General features: G+C 39.0%; 1 protein-coding gene across 2 annotated transcripts; it reads left to right on the top strand.

The window, feature by feature from the left end:
* Positions 1-9,832: 9,832 nt before the first annotated feature.
* spx (spexin hormone) lies at positions 9,833-13,366 on the top strand. 2 transcript variants are annotated; one of them, XM_047390311.1, is made up of 6 exons: positions 9,833-9,907; positions 10,223-10,306; positions 10,403-10,460; positions 12,589-12,651; positions 12,819-12,905; positions 13,062-13,366. In XM_047390311.1, the coding sequence occupies exons 1-6, from the start codon at positions 9,887-9,889 to the stop codon at positions 13,124-13,126; spliced, it is 378 nt and encodes a 125-aa protein (XP_047246267.1). In that variant the 5' UTR covers positions 9,833-9,886; the 3' UTR covers positions 13,127-13,366. The 2 variants fall into 2 exon arrangements, with proteins under 2 accessions (XP_047246267.1, XP_047246268.1); XM_047390312.1 differs by lacking the exon at positions 12,589-12,651.
* Positions 13,367-20,269: the final 6,903 nt, after the last annotated feature.

The raw sequence follows: 20,269 nt of genomic DNA, 5'->3' as shown, positions 1-20,269 counted from the left end.
GAAAGATCGGTATCTTCACTCAGCAGGAGCAATGTCAGTAGGGAGTGGGTCGACAGCTGACTGAAGGCAAGATGAAAGGCAGCTAGTGGACCATGACCCGACTATCTGCCCAATTAATATGAGGGTTGTGTTTTTGAAGCCAAGGGAAGCCTAAAACTATGGAGTTCAGAGCAATAGGAAACACAAAAAAGATATCTCCTCTCTATGATTTCCAGACAGTACTAAAGTCAGAGGTCTGGTCCGATGGGTTATACATTGTAAATTCTGTCCATCTAAGGCTGAAATTAACTGTGGTGCGGGAAGAAGCTCAGTCTCAATCTGCACCTCATGTACCAATCTCAGATGTATTAGGTTCTGATCGCCTCCCGAATCAATCAGGGCAGAGAGGTTCTGAATTGGACTGTTAGATATTAATGAGGCAGGCAAGCTAAGTCTGGGGGCAAATAAACGGTCCGCCAGTTTCCCCTACTACTGACGGACCCGATCTTTTGGTCCAGTGGGGCAGATAGGGCAGTTGGCAAGATAATGCTCAGGAGGGCCACAGTAAAAGCACCGGTTGGTCTGGGAGTGTCTCAGTCTCTCTTCGGGGGAGAGACGAGTACGCCCGACCTGCAGGGGTTCAACCTCAGAGATCTGTGCAAAGGAGGTGGGACGAATAGCTAAAGAAGCCTGGCTGGGAGGTTGGGTTCTAAACATACTATGTTGAGAGCGCGATCGTCTCACCCAGAGGCTGCTGCTAGGGTACAAAAATCAATAGAAAAATCAGACACTGAATGGTTCCTTAGTCTTAAAGACAACAATTTTCGAGCTGTAGCAGTCTGGTCAATTTCACAAGAAAAAACCTGTCTTAATTCTTTCTCAAACTCCGAGAATGTGCAACTAAAATTCCTGCAGTCAGTAAAGCGCGCCTCAGCCCATCTCAAAGCTTTACCAGTTAGTAACCCCAGAACATAGGAAATCTTGACATTGTCATGTGGGAAGGACTGCGGGGAGCGGTTGAAAACAAGAGCACATTGCAGGAGAAAACCCTTACAATCTCCTGTCTCCCCGGAATACTTTTCAGGGTTAGTGGAAGTTACATCATGTGAGTACGGAAGCTGCTGAGTAACCGGTGGAGCTGTAGCGCCCTCTATGACCGGGGCGGTAATACTGTTTAGAGTGTGTTGTAGCAAGGACGCTAACTGCTCGATTTGTAGGTTTGTCTGTCTCTGCTGCTCAACGAGGGAACGAAGAGAGGAGTCATGGGTTTGAATTTGATGGTGCTGTTCAGAAAGGGTTCTCTTGATTGCCTCTGCTGGGTCAGGTTGGCCAGAGTGTTCTGTCATAGTTTTTGGAACAAATTTGGCCCACATGCAGTAAGCAATCAGGAGACAGAGAATTACGGCAAGGATTTTATTTACAGGAAATGAGGTGCGGGGAACCGGCAATGGCGCTCTATCTGTGTTGACAGTCTAATTCGTGCACACACTCTCACAGTTATATATTCGCACCCCCAGGATTTCATTGCACTCTTGCAAAATCTTTTCTTCTTGTGTGTTGCTTAGCCCTGCACCTAATTGCGTGATTTCATTACTTTTTCCTAGATTATTAGTTTTATCAGAAGGATTACCAGTGAAAACCAAACATTATTAGTAATAGAACATTTGGACTATAGCTGCTCTTACACAAATGACCCAGCTTTCTTAGTTAGACTACAATGGACTGTTATTACTTAGTTCAACTTCAGTACCAGTAAAAGCAATGTATTATTAGCACCTGAAAATGTAGATTAAAGCTGTTTTGTACCAGTGACTCAGCTTCCCTAGTTTCAGAATTCAGTGGAATGATGAGACTATCAATATTATCATCTTCTTTTAGCATAAGATGCTTTATTATTAAGAGTGGCTTGGAACCAATTTCTACCATTAAACCCGGAAGGATTGTTAATTATTATTACTCCCAAGGATTATTAGTGTCATTTGATGTGTTTGATTTTCTGTATCATTGTAATGTTTTTCCTCATGTACAGCGCTTTGAGTGCCTTGTTGCTGAAAAGCGCAATATAAATAAACTTGACTTGACTTGACTTGATGTAAATGAATTTTCCAGGTAAGTTTTTCATCAAATCACATTCCTAAGAATCTCACTTCTTTAACTTGTTCTAGAGTTTGATTATAAAGTTTCAGGGTAATGGAATACATTTATTTCGTCTTGTGTAACAAGACATTTTTGCAGCTGGTAATCTAAATCTCCATTTATTGGTTCATTTTTTCCTTCATCTATTGCCAACTGCATTTTCTACATTTTGACCCCTCATCCAAATCGTCTTCTTATAAAGACTTTTCCAATATTATTCTCAACATAAGAAAAATATAATTTATCATTATATTGACTAATAATGGACTACAAACGCTGCCCTGTGGGGTTATGTTATCTACTGTGTGTACCTCTGAATTCTCTGTTCCAAGTCTTACCTGAATTTTCAGTTAATTATATGTTCTACTTCCGCCTCTGCCTGCTTAGACGCTTTTCTCCTAAGCTCCCTGCTTGCTTGCATTCTTTTACTCCTAACTTTTTATCTCTAAGCCAAAATTATGGAAATATTGGACTAAAACTACTTCTTACCAGCGACTCCAAGGATTATTATTATTATTTTTTTTTTCTAAAGGATTTTGATGTTTTTATAATTGAACTCAAAAGAAGGACAAGTTGATGCCAGCTAATCAGCACAAAATGCCTCCCTTCACCACAGAGGACTTTGACAAACCTTTACAGAAATTGGCTGTTTTGGAGATGAAAATTCATTGACTAGAAGTGATTGTGGATTTGAATATGGGGTACAGCGATGATTCAACTCTGCCTGTGATCCCAAACAGTGACAGCAAGCTCAACAACTCAGCCGGCAATCAGAACACTGAGAATAAACCTACCGGCAGACCCACCTGGCATGTTTTAGGTGCATGCCCAAAAAATCAAGGTGGACGACTCACTGGAAGATCTCAGCAATTAAATAAATTAGAATGGCCAGAATTACAGAGAAATGTCCCCGTTTCCCCTGGGAAAAGGAGACTTCGACAGCGAGCTGCTGTCACAACAACTGATAGGAGTGAGACAGCTGGAAATAATGGAATTCCCCTCCAAAACAGGTTTGCTCCACTACAGAATGAAAACCAGGAAAATGATCCATCTTCTGAGAACAATAAAAGGTTTGAGAACAACCTTCATTCTAAACAGTCTTCTCCTAAATTGCCAAAGAAAAAGCGCCCCACCGGACCAAGAACCCTAATAGTGGGCAACACAGCTGTGGAAGGGATTAAAAACGTCTGCAACAAGAAAAACACAGAAGTTATGATTGGTACCAGTAACATGGTATCCGATATTTCAGAGAATATTCTTGCAATCACAGAAAAGCGCCCGTCTCTAGAAAACCTTATTATATACTGTGGAGCCATGGATGACGTGGCTAAGAAAAAATCAGAAAGACTGAAGGAGGATTTCACTCGTCTTCTGAATATTGTTGGAGCTCTCAATATCAAGGTGTTTCTCAGCAGAGCCTTTGCAACGATTTTCCATGGAGATGAGATTTTCTTGAGACTTCTGATGATTAATAAATGGTTGAAAAAACATGTGCTACTACATCTGTGAACTTCATCGACAACTTCAATGTTTTCTGGGAAAAAAGACAACTCTTCAAGCAAGATGGTTTCTGTTTGAACAAGCCAGGAGCCAGACGTCTCACATCTAATCTCTTCTATTCAGTAAATAATCCGCCAGCAGCTTCGACCTTCAGCAGAGAAATGGAGTATCAACACCAAAGATAACGCTGCCTCCAACAGCTCCAGCAAAAACAACCGGCCAGTTGGCTGAGAAAGAGAGGTCATCACAAAAGGTCTCCCCGCCAAAATTCACAGGAGAAGTAGACCTCCCCGTTGTACCCCCCTCTCCCCAAACCCAGACCCAGACCGACTCCCCCGTTAAACCCCTCTCACCCCAGACCCGACCCAGACCGCACAAACTCTCTCATATCCCCACTGAGCCCGCTTTTTGCTTTACTGGATTCTGATAACATGAAAGGAGCTCTTAAGATCGGGACCCAAATGGCTCTGACATCTTTTCCATTCAACACCCCCCATGGCCGAGGCCCTGCTACTAAACCAACATCTTCCAAATGCCACAGAGCCCCACCACCTCCTAATCTATCTCCTCCTAATCAGGACCTTCAAATCACTTCGCTGTGATACAGTCTATCAGAAATGAGCATGTCCAGGAAACACTTGGGCACCTAATAGGAGATGGTTGTAAAATCTCTGTGCTTATACATGACAGAAAGAACAAAGCCAAAAGTATAAGAAACAGTAATAAACAATCAACAAAAGCCATACACTGTCAGGTACAACCAGACACATAGTTAATATCAACAACTAAGTCATATAAACTGACTTTACTGAACATTAGATCTCTGTCAGGAAAATCATTTTTAATCAATGACTTCATTACTGACCACGATCTTGATGTTATGTTTTTAACAGAAACATGGTTACATGAATTTAATGAAGCTCCCATTGTGATAGAGGCGACGCCTCAGAACTACAATTTTCTTTGTGAGAGCAGACAGCAAAGAAAAGGTGGAGGGGCCTCTTTGTTTAAAGATTTGCTAAAGTGTAAAAAAGAATTTCTGGGCGAATTTGACTCTTTTAAATATTTGGCTCTCCGGGTAAAGAGCCCGGTCCGAACCATGTTCTTGAATATTTACAGGCCTCCTAAGTCCAAAACAAACTTTATCAGTGATTTGTGTTTATTATGACTGTTTAATTATTGTAGGAGACTTCAACATTCACATGGACAATCCTGAAGACAGAAGTGCAATAGATCTATGTGACACTCTTAGAAGTGTTGGTTTGACTCAACATGTTAAACAGCAAACGCACAAACAGGGACATATTTTGGACTTGATCATCACTAAGGGTCTAAACATTTCCAAGGTGTCTGTAACTGATGTTGCTCTATCTGACCACTTTTCTGTTATTTTTGAAAGCATCATCTGCAATGACTCAGTTTGCCAAAGAGACATGATAAGAAAATGCATCTTTAAGGACGGTGCTGCTGAAACCTTTAACCAGATTTACTCTTCTACCTCCACTTTGCCCTGCAACACTGTAGATGAGCTGGTAGATAACTTTCATTCTAAAATCTCAGACATCATTGATTCAATTGCTCCAATTAAAGTGAAAGTCGTTTCTGGGAAGAAAATGTCTCCGTGGAGAAGTGCTCCACCAGTCAGAAGTGAAAAAAAGGAGTGTCAAAAAGCTGAACGCAGGTGGAGAAAGACTGGACTCCAGGTTCACTATATTATCTATAAAGAGAGACTATACAGATATAACCTACAACTGAAAAATGCAAAAATGCAAGGGAATCTTTCTTTTCTGAGGTCATCAGCAAAAACATGAACAATGCTCGTGCATTATTTGCCACGGTTGACAAACGCTCCTGTAACTGTAGCATCTGAACTCCACTCTACCAGGGCCTGCAATGAAAAAAACCAAAAGATCAGAGGGGCAGTCAGCACATCCACATCAACTCCAGGACCAAAGTTGTCTCCAACTAGAACTGGCTTTGACAAAGTTTCCCAATTTCACCAAATAAACTACAAAAACCTTGAAGAAATCGTATAGCAACTAAGCTCTTCTTCCTGCTGTCTCAATGTTTTACCCACAGCTTTCCTTAAGAAAGCTTTGCCCTTAATAACATCTGATTTAACACAAATAATAAACATGTCCCTTTTGTCAGGTGTTTTCTCCCAGGCCCTGAAAACAGCAATTATCAAACCTCTATTGAAACAAGCTGCTACCGCAGAACTACAGGCCTATATCAAACCTCCCCTTCATCAGCAAGATTATTGAAAAAGCTGTGTTTCAACAGATAAACAACTTCCTAACAACGACCAGCCGCTTCGATTTCTTCCAGTCAGGCTTCCTGCTCACCACAGTACAGAGACTGCTCTTGTCAAGGTGTTCAATGACATCCGTATAAATGCAGAATGTGGAAGAACCACAGTGCTGGTATTATTGGACCTTAGTGCAGCATTCGACACTGTTGATCACTTCATTTTATTAGAGCGCCTGGAAAACTGGGTCGGCCTTTCTAGTACAGCACTCAGTTGGTTTAAATCCTACTTGAAGGACAGGGACTTTTTTGTGTCAGTAGGTAACTTTACATCAGAGACCACAAAAATCACATGTGGCGTTCCCCAAGGTCCATCTTAGGGCCCCTCCTATTCAATATCTACATGCTCCCCCTTACTCAGATTTTAATAAACAACAACGTAAGTTATCATAACTATGCAGACGACACACAGCTATACATTACGATGTCACCAGGTGACTATGAACCCATTCAAGCGCTGGGTAAATGCTTAGAAGAAATCAATGCATGGATGGGCCAAAATTTTCTTCAGCTGAATCAAAACAAAACTGAAGTAATAATCTTTGGACCAAAGGAAGAGCGTTTAAAAGTTAGCACACAGCTTCAGTTAATACAGCTAGAAACCATCAGTCAGGCTGGAAACCTGGATGTAGCGATGGACTCAGACCTGAACCTTCAGAGGAACATAAAGACAGTAACAAGATCAACCTTCTATCACCTAAAGAACATCTCCAAGATTAAAGGACTAATGTCTCAACAGGACCTTGAAAAACTAATTCATGCGTTCATCTTTAGTAGAATTGATTACTGCAACGGTGTCTTCACAGGTCTGCCTAAAAAGTGGATCAGACAGCTGCAGTTGATCCAGAACGCTGCTGCCCGCGTCCTCACTAGAACTAAGAAAGTGGAGCACATCACCCCGGTTCTAAAGTCCTTACACTGGCTCCCTGTAGCTCAGAGAATAGACTTTAAAATACTTTTGTTAGTCTATAAATCAATGAATGGCTTAGTACCAAAGTACATTACAGATTTGTTGTCATTGTATCAACCACCCAGACCTCTCAGATCTTCTGGCTCAAATCTACTCTGCATACCTAGAACCAGAACCAAACGTGGAGAAGCAGCTTTTAAAATGGAAGTGTTAATCAGTTATTTTTATCATTCAATTCAATTCAATTCAAAAATACTTTATTAATCCCAAAGGGAAATTAAATGTTGTTATAGCTCATATTATGAAGGTTTCCTCAAAGAGCCGTTGTAGATGCTGATGGCTGTGGGCAGGAAGGATCTCCTGTAGCACTCTGTCCTACAGCAGATCTTAAGAAGCCTCTGACTGAAGACACTCTGTTGTTGCAAAAACAGTAGTCATCTGTGAGTAATTTAAATTTAGTTTATTGCTATAGTGTACATGGACATTTTAAGAAAATTTATTATTTTCACACATTCTTTATATATATAATATATAATGAATATACAGGTCCTTCTCAAAATATTAGCATATTGTGATAAAGTTGATTATTTTCCATAATGTCATGATGAAAATTTAACATTCATATATTTTAGATTCTTTGCACACTAACTGAAATATTTCAGGTCTTTTATTGTCTTAATACGGATGATTTTGGCATACAGCTCATGAAAACCCAAAGATTTAATTTTTCAGCACGACCTGGCACCTGCTTACAGTGCCAAAACCAATGGTAAATGGTTTACTGACCATGGTATCACTGTGCTCAATTGGCCTGCTAACTCTCCTGACCTGAACCCCATAGAGAATCTGTGGGATATTGTGAAGAGAACGTTGAGAGACTCAAGACCCAACACTCTGGATGAGCTAAAGGCTGCTATCGAAGCATCCTGGGCCTCCATAAGACCTCAGCAGTGCCACTGGCTGATTGCCTCCATGCCACACCGCATTGAAGCAGTCATTTCTGCAAAAGGATTCCCGACCAAGTATTGAGTGCATAACTGTACATGATTATTTGAAGGTTGACGTTTTTTGTATTAAAAACACTTTTCTTTTATTGGTCGGATGAAATATGCTAATTTTGTGAGATAGGAATTTTGGGTTTTCATGAGCTGTCTGCCAAAATCATCCATATTAAGACCTGAAATATTTCAGTTAGTGTGCAATGAATCTAAAATATATGAATGTTAAATTTTCATCATGACATTATGGAAAATAATGAACTTTATCACAATATGCTAATATTTTGAGAAGGACCTGTATAAATTGTCAGATCCTGGGTATCATCTGCCTGCTACTAACCTTTTTTCACCAGTAGGGACCGTAGGAGCTGAAGGATCAAGGTGGACAGGTGTATCGCATCTTGTCATCAGCTGGAGGACTATAAGAGGGTGGCAAGCCAGCACTTCAATGCCTGAGTGTTTTGCTTCTTCGTGGTATTACTACTTGGACAATTTCCTAGTTAAAGAACCTTGAAGAAACTTGCATCTTTGAGAATTCTGATTACCTTGACTAATATCTGTGTCTGTCTCAGGTTGCCCAAATCTCGCTCCAAGCTAAGAAACCTCTGAGGATCCCACCCAGGATTGACATTCTCTCTCCCTGGCGGACCGACCCCAACCAGACCGTAGTGTTTAAGGCTTTCATATGCAGTGTCTTACCTGCGTCCGTTTCCTTGCAGCCGGTCAGCAGATTCTGTTTACCTGTACCTGATCCTGAAAATAAAGTTCCTGAAACGCTTCTCTGTTTCCCGTGTTTTCTGCATGTGGGTCAAGTCGGCCATTTCCAATATGACATAAATATATAAAAAAATATATATATTTATTTGTTCTATCTTCCTATTAGGTCTAACCAGCTTCCCTCTTGCTGCTACAGAGAAGCATATGGAGAGCATTGTTGTATCAGTACCATGTTTTGTGTAGGGAATGGTGTATTGAGTTTGCCCTCACTCATAACATTTACATGAAGACAAAAAAGTCAAATTTGGTCTCATCTGAACAGAACACCTTCCACATATTTGCTATAGAATGCATACAGGTTATTGGGAGATTTGTGGCTTTCTTCTTGCTAGTCTTTTGTGAAGGCTGGATTTGTTGGAGTGCATGATTAGTAGTTGTGCTGGCAACAGTTATCCACCTAAATTTTGGATCTTTGCAGCTCCTACATTGTTACCACAGGCCTATTGGTTGCTCATCTAATAAATGATCTCATTTGCCACTTTGCTAGTTTAGATGGACGATCCTGTCTTGGTAGGCTCGGTATATGCCTTTCTCTTTCTATGTTAGAATGCTGAATTAAACAGAGCTTCTTTAGGTGTTCCTGTGATTTTGTTTTATTAGCTAAACCCTGCTGTAAACGTCTCCACAGCTATCACCCTGACCCATGTGATGTGTTCCTTGTTTTTTTGATGTTGTTTGTATTCATGTTTTATATAAAATTCCAATAAAATACTAAGTTTGTTGTTGGACAACATAAGATCTCTAGCAGTGAAATGTGCCAGCATTGATTTGTTTTATCGGTCATTTTCTTCAGCGAAAGTCTTTATTCATAAAATACATCAGCCAATTTTCTTGCATTCTGCTACAATGAGCAAGCAAGCAAGTATTAAAGGAGGAGATAATTTAGCTTTTCTAAATATCATCCAGAATCAGTCCACATTTTATTCGAACAGTCAGCAACTTTAATATGACTGATTCAGAATTAAAGTAGCTGCCACAAGCTCTTCCATCCCCTCTCTGAGTAGTTTACTAGAATCAGTCATATAACATATACAGTTAATAACAGCTTTCACAGAAAGGAGCAGAATGATTGAAATCGATCTACACTTCTGTTTATTCACTCTCCTTCCCGCCCCTATTTCATCAAATTGGCGTGACCTATCGTTGATGGCATCATGAAGGAGTGTGGTGCACAGAGGGTTTGCTCCCTAGGAGGGTATAAATACAGGGAGAAGAAACAGTAGTAGCAGTTACCTGATCCTGTTTCTGTCTCAACATCTGAGCTGGACACCAAGCCAACATGACATCTGGCACCTTTAAGGTAAGAACAATACACACGTACATGTTCATTTAACCAAGTGAATACATTCTAGTTTATTGTGTTCCTGGAACACTTGCCATGATTGTTTGCAGAGTACAAAAATTGGTGAATACCTTTACTTAAAAACTGCACTCAACAATTTTCCAAAATATTTCGTTCAACCCTTCGAGGCCAACATATTTTATTTTTATGGTCTGGTTAATCTTTATTCATGTAGGGGTGAATTAGGGGGCTTTTGAAACTATTGATAATTTTCTTAAACCTGGTCGGATGCTGATTGCAGCTCTCCTTCTGACTTGCCTATGTATCCCACAGGGTTTGAGGGGCTTCACGCTGACCCACCTGCTCACCCTTTTGCTGCTTGCATCCTTTTTCTCACACTCGTGGAGCGTGCCAAAAGTAACAATTTTTAAAAAACTGAAGTGAATAAAAGTTTTGGATTGCAAAACTGAAAACAGTAAATAAAACTGATTGCTTTCTTGGTTTTATCTTCAGAGCTCATTCCAACGAAGAAACTGGACACCGCAAGCAATGCTGTACTTAAAAGGCACACGTATGTATTTGGACTCTTAAAGCTTGATCCTTATAATTTAATATTATTAAAAATGATATAAAGGTACTTTGCAAAGGTATTCACAATACTCATACTTTTTCACATTTTGTCACACTGCAACCACAGGCTTGAATGAATTTATTTTTAGGATTTTAGGTGACACCTTACACAATATATAAATGTGAAGCTGTATATATATATCCATATATAGATGTGAGTGGAAGGATAAATGATTCATAGTTTTAAACTGTTTTAGAAGTGAAAATCTGAATGTGGCATGCCAATTGTATTCAGCTCCCCTGGATCAATACTTGGTATAATTTTTCTTTGGCCGTAGTTACAGCTGCAGGTCTTTTGGGGTATGTAGTTTAATAAGAGTAATAATCATTTAGATTTTTTGTTTTTTAATTTTAAAAGTTGTTTTTTCTGCCAGAACAACCACTAAGATGAAGTAAACTTTAAAACCATCTGGAAATCAGTGCTAATGTTGCTTTTTTTAATTATATATTAACCAAAAACAAACAACATCCGTCAAATTTATATAATAACGAGCAGACTGATCTATTATAAAAAATAACCAATTTTTTATACAAAATAAAAATGATCTCCATGTTAACCACCCGCAAGACAAACCTGATTTTCCTATGCTATATGAGTAACATCAGATTAATAACTAAAATTATTTATACAACTGTAGAGAAATACTGCATTTGCATTTATAAACACTTGATCAACACAGATTTTAAATTGTAAAAAATTTTGAAAACTATGATTTTCTTTTTGCTTTACAGTTTTGCACCTCATAAACCCCAATAAAGTAGGGGAGAACAGGGTTGCCAGAGTTGCAAAATGTTGCTCCCTAGAGGGCGCTGTCACAAAACGTGTGTACGTATATTTCACTTCAGCAGTTTGATACTTGACATTGAGGTGAGAGGAATTAATGTTTTTCACATCACAATGAAACGTTTGATTGTCTCTGTGTTCCTTTTTAATGGACTTTATACAAAAGATTTCTAATGAAACTCTTCATGCCTGTTTTTGGACTGTGGGCTTCCTCCCAAAGTCCAAAAACATGACTGTTAGGTTAATTGGTCTCTCTACATTGCCCTTAGGGGTGAATGAGTGTGTGCATGGTTGTTTGTCCTATGTGTGTCTGTGTTGCCTTGCGATGGATTGGCGACCTTTCCAGGGTGTATCCAGCCTTCCACACATAGACTGCTGGAGATAGGCACCAGCTTCCCGGCGACCCACTATGGAAGAAGCGGTGAAAAATGACTGACTGACTGATTCTTATTACCATTTAAAAGTACAAAGGGGGAGACATGTTTGCTAGTACATCCGCTAGCAAAAAATCACTGGTGGGGCTGGTTCTCACATGGGACCAGTGCATACAGTGCAAGAAGTGGACACACCAAAACTGTACATCAGGACAGCCACTGTATATTTGTCAAAACTGTGACTCAGCAAGTGAGTAAATAAAATAAGAAAGATTTGGGTAGGGTCAATTCTGTTCATTTAATTTTTTTTAATACCGATTTTTATCAAGTAGCCTAGTCTCTCTGTTCTGTCATTTCATGGCATATGAGATGTTGTTGCCTATATTTTGTTTCAACTAAGATATGAAATTAAACATTTTAAATTGAAAGTTTGTATTAAAAACTAATATTTTTCAGACGCCTCATTTCTCATTGAAATATAATTGGGACAACCAATTGCATTGTGGGGTTAGTTGTCAAAAATTTGGTTGAATTTGTTGTATTTGGTGGTGTGTACCTGTTGAACTAATAATAATAATAGTGACTAAGCATAGTGTTGCTTTGGAATTTAAATGAATGTAAAAAGTGTGACAACCATCCCAGTTTTCATCTACATTAAGATCTGTGTTTAAAACATGATAAAATGTGAAAATGTTTGAGTGTGAATACTTACAAGCCACTGTATATTATAAAATTTATGAAATATAAAAAATATATTACTGAATAGTTAGATTTTGCTGCCACAATAGGAGAATATGTTTAGAATGGCCATGTTTGATAAAAAAAAAAAAAAACTGCTGTGCCTGCATTTGCAGAACAGAAAGATTTTAATTTGAAAGTAATTGAAAATGACTTGTAATACTTTTTGTCAGAGGGTCGTAGGTTCATCTCTGAGGACCGAAAAGAAGGAGATGTCTATGACACGCTACACTTAGGTACAACAAAGTCTATTCAGTTCTCAGTTTAGTTAAATTAATCTTCATTCTGAGCAACACTTGTTAACAGTTTGAGAACAAAGTGTCCACAATCCATCACAGAGCTGGAATCAGAACAGAGCCATACAGAGGACCTATGATGTGAGAGTTATTTGTGTTTTTTTCAGAGACCCGCAGTCAGAACACAGAGAAGCTGAGTGTTGATCAGGCAGCCACGGTGCTGCTCAAGTTCCTGCAGCAGGCCAGAGAGGGAGGTGATCATTCACAATCTTACCCTTCATTGTTCTTTATAATGTAGTTCCTTGAGTATTTGCTGCCTTGACTATTGTCAGAATCAAACAATGGGAGTTTTTGATGGTTTTATGCTTAAGTTGTGTGATTTGATTTGTCTCTTTTTTTCTCTGTTCTAGCTGATGAGGCCCCAGATGAGGTGTATTTTCAGGAGCTGCCAGTGTGGAAGAGAGAATACTTTTGACTGCAACAAAAGCCATCATATTTCATCATGTTTTGTGTTTGGTGTAACACTATCAAAATGTTGCATTGTAAATATGAATTCTCTCACTGTGTTTAAATTAAGGTTTTAATAAACAGTTGGGGATTATTGCACTTGTAAGCGCTGCCTATTCATACAATCTGCATCCATTAATGACTGTGAAAGTCATAAGTTTCACAAAATATGCATGTACACTGCAGTGATAAACTATTTACTTTCTTACAGATTTATTCTGTTTTTGCTTGTGTGTCATACTTTAGTGTTTCCGATCATCAAAAACATTTTACTTTCAGACAAAGATGTGTGCGGCATGTGTGGTCAGGGCGGTATTATCGTGGGTTGGATCAGAGATGGACAAGAAGCTGAGTACAGGGAGCTAGTGGACCTCTTTGTGTCATGGTGTGGAAACTGTCATCTCATCTTAAATGTGGATAAAACAAAGGAGATGATTGTAGATTTTAAGAGAAACAGGAATAGGTCAAACACTGTTTCCATCATGGGAGAAGAAGTAAAGATGGTGGAGGAGTATAAATACCTCGGTGTTCACCTGGACAACAGACTGGAGTGGAAATCAGAATCAGCTTTATTGCCAAGTTCGTACATACAAACAAGGAATTTGCCTCCGGTACACTTTGCTCTTTTGTTCTGTTTTTGCATTACAGAATATACAAATTTACAATTTACAATGTACAATGTACAATGCAACTGTGAAGCCATCTACAAGAAGGGACAGAGCAGACTGTACTTCTTGAGGAAGCTTAGGTCCTTCGGTGTTTGCGGCAAGATGCTGCATATCTTCTATAAGTCTGTTGTGGAAAGTGTGATCTCTTCTGCAATCATCTGCTGGGGTGGCAGCATCAGAGCATGCATGTAGCGACAGTGGAGAGGAAAAACTCCCTTTTAACAGGAAGAAACCTCCAGCAGAACCAGAACCAGGCTCAGTGTGAGCGGCCATCTGCCACGACCGACTGGGGATTTGAGAGAACAGAGCAGAGACACAAAAAGAACACAGAAGCACTGATCCAGGAGTACTTTCTATGGGAAGGAAAAGTAAATGTTAGTGGATGTAACTCCTTTAGTCGTTTCATCTAGAAAGAAAGAACAGATAAACTCTGAGCCAGTTTTCAAGGTTAGAGTCTGAAAGAGAGCACATAGAGTTAGTCACAGTAAAAGCTCAGTCAGTAGCCATGTCTAGGAGAGAGAAAGGGTTAAACACTAAAAGACAGGGCTATGTGGATCATCGGTAGAGGGTGAGCATTAAGTTGTTGCCAGCAGAACCCCCTCTCCAGAAAGCTGTCACAGGTAGACAGAGTCAGGCCAGGTGTAGCTTCTAAGAGAAAAGAGAGAACATAAAGTTAAAAACTGAAATAACAGCAAATAATACAGAATTAGAGAGTAGTGTGAGAATGTAGCGAAGAGGGTGAAAGTGGTCATTCTGTCCTCCAGCAGCCTAAGCCTATAGCAGCATAACTACAGAGATAGCTCAGGATAACCTAAACTAATCCAACTATAAGCTTCATCAAAAAGGAAAGTTTTAAGTCTAGCCTTAAAAGTAGACAGGGTGTCTGCCTCACGGACTAAAACTGGGAGCTGTTTCCACAGGAGAGGAGCCTGATAAGCAAAGGATCTGCCTCCCATTCTACTTCTAGAGACTCTAGGAACCACCAGTAAACCTGCAAGTCTGAGAACAAAGTGCTCTGTTAGGAACGTGTGGAACAATCAGATCTCTGATGTATGATGGAGCTAGATCATTAAGGGCTTTATATGTGAGGAGGAGAATTTTAAATTATTTTCTAAATTTAACAGGGAGCCAATGAAGGGAAGCTAAAGTAGGGGGAATATGATCTCTCTTTTTAATTTTCATCAGAACTCTTGCTGCAGCATTTTGAATCAGCTGAAGGCTTTTAACTGCATTTTGTGGACATCCTGATAGTAATGAAATTACAATAGTTCAGCCTTGAAGTAACAAATGCATGGACTAGTTTTATCACCAGCGTAACAGTGAAAATTTATTCTATGCAACAAATGCATGGACTAGTTTTATCACCAGCGTAACAGTGAAAATTTATTCTATGCAGCCTGATCATTTTACCTATTGTAAGCATCTATATATTCTTCCATATATATATATGGGGGGGAGGCAGACCCTAGAGGTCGCCAGTACCTACATTGAGGGTTGCAATTCAAGTTCCTCTTCACCTTTAACCTGAAAAGAATTAGCCATTCCTCTAATAACTGTTAGACACAATAACAACATTGATGCTAATACAAATATTTCAACAATTTCCTCCTTTCACACAGTGCAAACAAAAGCAAACACCATAATTAAGGATGGGTACTGAATTTGGTACTTTTATGGGTACTGACCGAATTCCTTTGGTACTACTGAGCACTGATTCATCTAAAATCAAGCAGTACCATGTTTTGGTACCTAAACGCATAATTTTGACATTGAGGGAGTGGAAGAGTGGGCGATTTTCCATGCCAGACATGAACACAGCATTGCACGCACAAGAGCACAATGACATCAGTAGTCACTGGTACTGTCAACACAGCAGGCATGTCTGACAGAAAGCACTCAAAAGTATGGCTCCACTTTTCATGCCGTGCAGATTACGCTCACTGCAATATATGTGACGTGAAGTGCAAGGACAGGGTGGGAATACTTCTAATCTGAGGAAGCATCCGGTTACGCAGAAGATTTTTCTCAAGGGTGAAAAAAAAAATTTGGTCAGCCTCAGATCTACGGCTACAAGTCCTGCATTCGGCACCGTTAGCATGCCTCCATCTGTTAGCGGCCAGCAACATAGCTAGCTTTTAATCTGTTCATTATTGAGAAAAACACTGCAGAGTCAGTTATGGGTTTTCGTGTTAAAGAAATGTTTGAAACAACTGCGATGTTGCAATACAAACAGCTGGATGTTGTTTTTATATATTGAGAAATAAATATGTTAAAATTGAAAATTTTGGAGATTTTATTATTAAACAAATTAATATTACCACATAAACACACACAAAATTTTATTTATAAATATATTAATATCAAATATTATATTAATATCAAATATTTAATTTCCCTTTGGGATTAATAAAGTATTTTTGAATTGAATTGAAAAGTACCAAAAACTGGTACAGTTGAGTACCGGTATTGATTCCCAGGTACAGGGTATCGGTACCGTATTGGTTCAAATGTGAACGGTACCCATCTCTAACCATAATGCTGTGTAAAAAATGTAATGAAAATATGTAATGCTTATAAAAATAAAAACCCTCAGTCAGGTGTTTTTACTAGGAATAGATAGTCTTTCATAGGGACTTGAAACTCTTCACGAACACTGACACAACTCAAAAACTACACGGCTAAAACAATTAAACACAAAAATTTTAAAATAGCAACAAGCAGTATTAATAGTTGTCCTTAGCCTTCACACAAATATAGTCAAATGGATACTCATATGTCAAACAGGCATACTATAAAATATATAACTGTAAATCTGTTATTTCAAGAGCTTCAACACCATTATACTAGGATCAGAAAGTAAAACCCTACATTGCTTTATTGACACCACATAAAAATGTTATGTACTACCTCATGATATAAAACCTCAAGAGTAAGTGTTCAAAAGTGAAAATCATATCAAATCAAAATCCAAAACCTCTAAAATGATAACATAAAAATCATGTAACTCACAAAAGTAATGAATGGCAAAATTTAAAATCATAAAAGTAAACATGGGAAAACTAGAAATTACCAAATAAATCTGTCATTTTGGCCCTTAAAACAAGCTGAAAGTGTAACGGTGTTTATTTACAGTACATGTACGCAGGGACATGAATGGGTAAATTCGCCAACTGGTGAAACAGGGAACGGTGTAACGAAAACGATACTTGTAAACAAGAAAGTGTCTTACTAAGTAAATGCCGTCAGGTCGCCAGGGGTAGAGGGAGTCAGAACCTGGGTGTGCGAAGCTAGGTTGTCCAGATGCTTCAGTACGAGCTGGGGAGTGAATACTGGTGAGTTCATGAGAGAGTTCAATGTTCAGGTACTTGCGTTGGAGGGTGGACAGGGTACGCCTCTGCCTTGGTTCAGAAGTCGGGAATTTCCAGGAAGTTGCCAGCTTAATCCAAAACACAAAATCCAGAACGTAATACACAAAACGTAGGCAAACTTGAGGGAACAGGAAATCACTGGAGCCAAAGATGAAACTCAACGAAGATAAACAAGGTTCAGGTTTCAGCCTGCAAAAAATCAAACACAATGTCAGCAAAGATTCATGGAACGACGCATAGCTTGGGTAGTGGCTAGGTTTGTTACCACTGAAGGCAAACACTCTGGCATCGAAGTGCTGGCAGCCTCCTGCTTAAATACTCCTCAAGGCAATCAACAGATCAGTCGCACCTGTCACCCCGTGCACTCGAGAAACTCTGGAACCATCTGAAAGCTAAAAACACAGTGAACACACACACACACACACACACACACAAAAACCCAGAACCCTGACAATCTCATCCAGTCAACTTCCCCTTGACCCTCATCTGCGACTGCATCTGTCGGGGTTTGGACATTTTGGACTTTGTTTGTGGTTTTGTGTTTTGTTTACTTTTAGCTAGATGTTTATTGTTTGTGGTTTTGTATTCATGTTTATTGCTTTCTGTTTTCTGACAGTTCTGGTTTTCTGCTGCTTCCCAGTGTGTTCTCCTCTCGCCCTTAGTTCCCTTGGTGTTGCTTTCCTATTTATTTACGTAGAATGGTTTCCTTATTATTAATATTATTATAGTTCTCTGGTTCCCTAGCTTTGCTCTCGTTTAGTGTCTCGTTGTATGTTCATGTTTTAGTATTGGTTCCCTTGCACTCTCCTATTTATTAGTTTCGTTTCTGTTACTCCTCTCGTCATTAGTTTTCCTCTTTTAGTTATTAATTAATCGGTTTTAGTTCCCTTTACATTCATTGTCCCTCTTAGCTTAGTTCCTCTAGTTTATCTTTATTCTCCAGTCCCTCCTTTATAGGTTAGCTTTAGTTATTGTTTACTTTTATTCTAGTTCTCGTTTCCTCTGCTTCATTCTTAGTTTGTTCTATCAGTGTTGGTTTAGGTTTGTTTACTTTTGTAGTCAGGGTTTCTTTATGGTTTCTATTTTGCTAAGTTCTTAGATCTTACGTTGTTGTGTTCCCTCCAGTTTCTCAGTTTCCTTTAGTTCATGTTTATTCTTGATTCTTATGCTTTATTTATCTTGGTCTATAGTTTCGTTTTGCTCTTCTCACTGTCTTGTTAATTAGTCCCTTTTCTCATGATTTAGTCTATGTATTAGGTTCACCTGCCCCTCTGTCTTCTCGCAAGCCTGTTCAACACCTATGTCGGTTTTCCCCTGATTACCTGCCCTATTTAAGTTAGTCTTTGTCCTTTGTTCTACGCGGTGTCGTTAGTCTTTAGTCTGTCAGTTCTTGCCACGTTCAGGTTTGTGCCGCGATCCAGTAACCAGGACTGTTTATTCATGAACTCTGTCACCTGGATCTTCTGTTAAGGCCGCATTGGCATTTGTAAGTTGGCTCGTGTTATGGATTTTCTTATCAAAGTGGGAGAGAAATCAACTCATCCCTAACTTAACTTCATTTCCAGATTCTTCAAGATAATCCTTGGTCCTCAAACATAAATAACATTGCATGGTAATGTTGCATCACTCTTTTGGTCATGATTTCCAATCATCTTTAATCAACTTGTTTATATTGTACATAGCCCATTAGTCTTCCTTATTCTTTAATTCTGCTTGGTAGTTTAGTTTGATTGTTTTAGCATAGTAAAGAGTTTGTTTATTGAAATATGTTTGACTTTGAGTTTACTTATTTTTGTTCAGTAATGTCAGAGCTCGTCTCACACCTTTCTATTTTGTCCAAATACCATCGCCTTACTCGGCTGGTATTCACAGGACAACCATTAACAGACTTAGATATTATTTGATAAAATATTAAAATATTAATATTAAATATTAAATAATATTCTCAGATTCATAATCCCAACAACACATAATTCTAAAATTCATGCTACACCCTTAATTATTATACAAAAAACATGTTTTTAAGGCAACAATCACTACAAGCCTGGTTTATTACCAGTCAGTCAGTTGTCCACCTGCCTGTCACTTCTTTCCACAATATGCACTATACTCCTTTCTAAAACAACTTTCTTTTCTCATCTCTAATATCCCTTTTCACTTTTACCTTCTTTTCTGATTGATTGCAGTATTTAAGACAAACTAAACTTCCTGCAGTAAAGTTTTAACTCATTAACCCCTTAATTGATGCACTCTGTGCTTTTTTAATCTTTTTCTTATTTTTTTTCCCAATCTCCATCCATCAACTGTGTTATTTTAAACTATTTAACCTATTTACACTCAAACTTTCACCCTGTGGAAAACCAAACTTATCTTCCCAAATTAAAGCACATTTAACACAATCATCCCCACCTTTTCCTTTCATTATTTTATAAATCGCAGTCTGGAGAAGGACCCACTGCTGATGCCTTTGAGGTTCCGGAACCACTTTTTACCCGTTCAGCGGCACGTCTGCCATCTGGCTTTCTCCTTTATGAGGTGTAGAAAATTGCAAAAAACCACCAGCAAAACCCTTTGTTTTGCTTTATCTTATTGTTACCAAGAAGAACCTCCCTATATTCCTTTACAGGGTGACTTGGCCCTCAGCTGATGTCCTCCCTTTCGCAACTCCGGAACCTAATTAATTAGTTAGGAGATGATGGTTAATGTGTAATAAAAAATAATATATGTCATATAATTCAGAGCAACTTCTCACCCAGATATATTTGCAGATCAGTAGTTCAGATCCGATCAGCCAGAAGCTGCAGGCAGGCACCAGGACTCCCCTCTCTTAAATAGAGGTGGACTGAGGACAACTTAGTCTCCAGGCTGGCCAGGCGTCCGTGTCCCCTCCTGCGGATTCCTCGGGCACGTCGGATCCTGTTCGTGATGCTAAAATTGTTATGGATTTTCTTATCAAAGTGGGAGAGAAATCAACTCATTAACAAGAGAAAGACCGGACTTTGTCTTTATAAATTTATTCAAAGGCATTTCAGCGTTTGAAGACTCTGTCACTAAGTTTAGTCAGTGAAGCAGAGC

The sequence above is a fragment of the Girardinichthys multiradiatus genome, chromosome 17, assembly GCF_021462225.1.
Source record: "Girardinichthys multiradiatus isolate DD_20200921_A chromosome 17, DD_fGirMul_XY1, whole genome shotgun sequence".
NCBI classification, from domain to species: Eukaryota; Metazoa; Chordata; class Actinopteri; order Cyprinodontiformes; family Goodeidae; genus Girardinichthys; species Girardinichthys multiradiatus.
This window is presented reverse-complemented; position numbering and strand designations above follow the sequence as displayed.

Bases quoted from the DNA above. Each gene is read 5' to 3' on its own strand.
- spx (XM_047390311.1), top strand. From the start codon at position 9,887: ATGACATCTGGCACCTTTAAG. The intron at 10,307-10,402 runs GTAACAATTTTT...TTTTATCTTCAG, and splicing joins ACTCGTGGAGCGTGCCAAAA to AGCTCATTCCAACGAAGAAA. The intron at 12,906-13,061 runs GTGATCATTCAC...TCTCTGTTCTAG, and splicing joins GCAGCAGGCCAGAGAGGGAG to CTGATGAGGCCCCAGATGAG.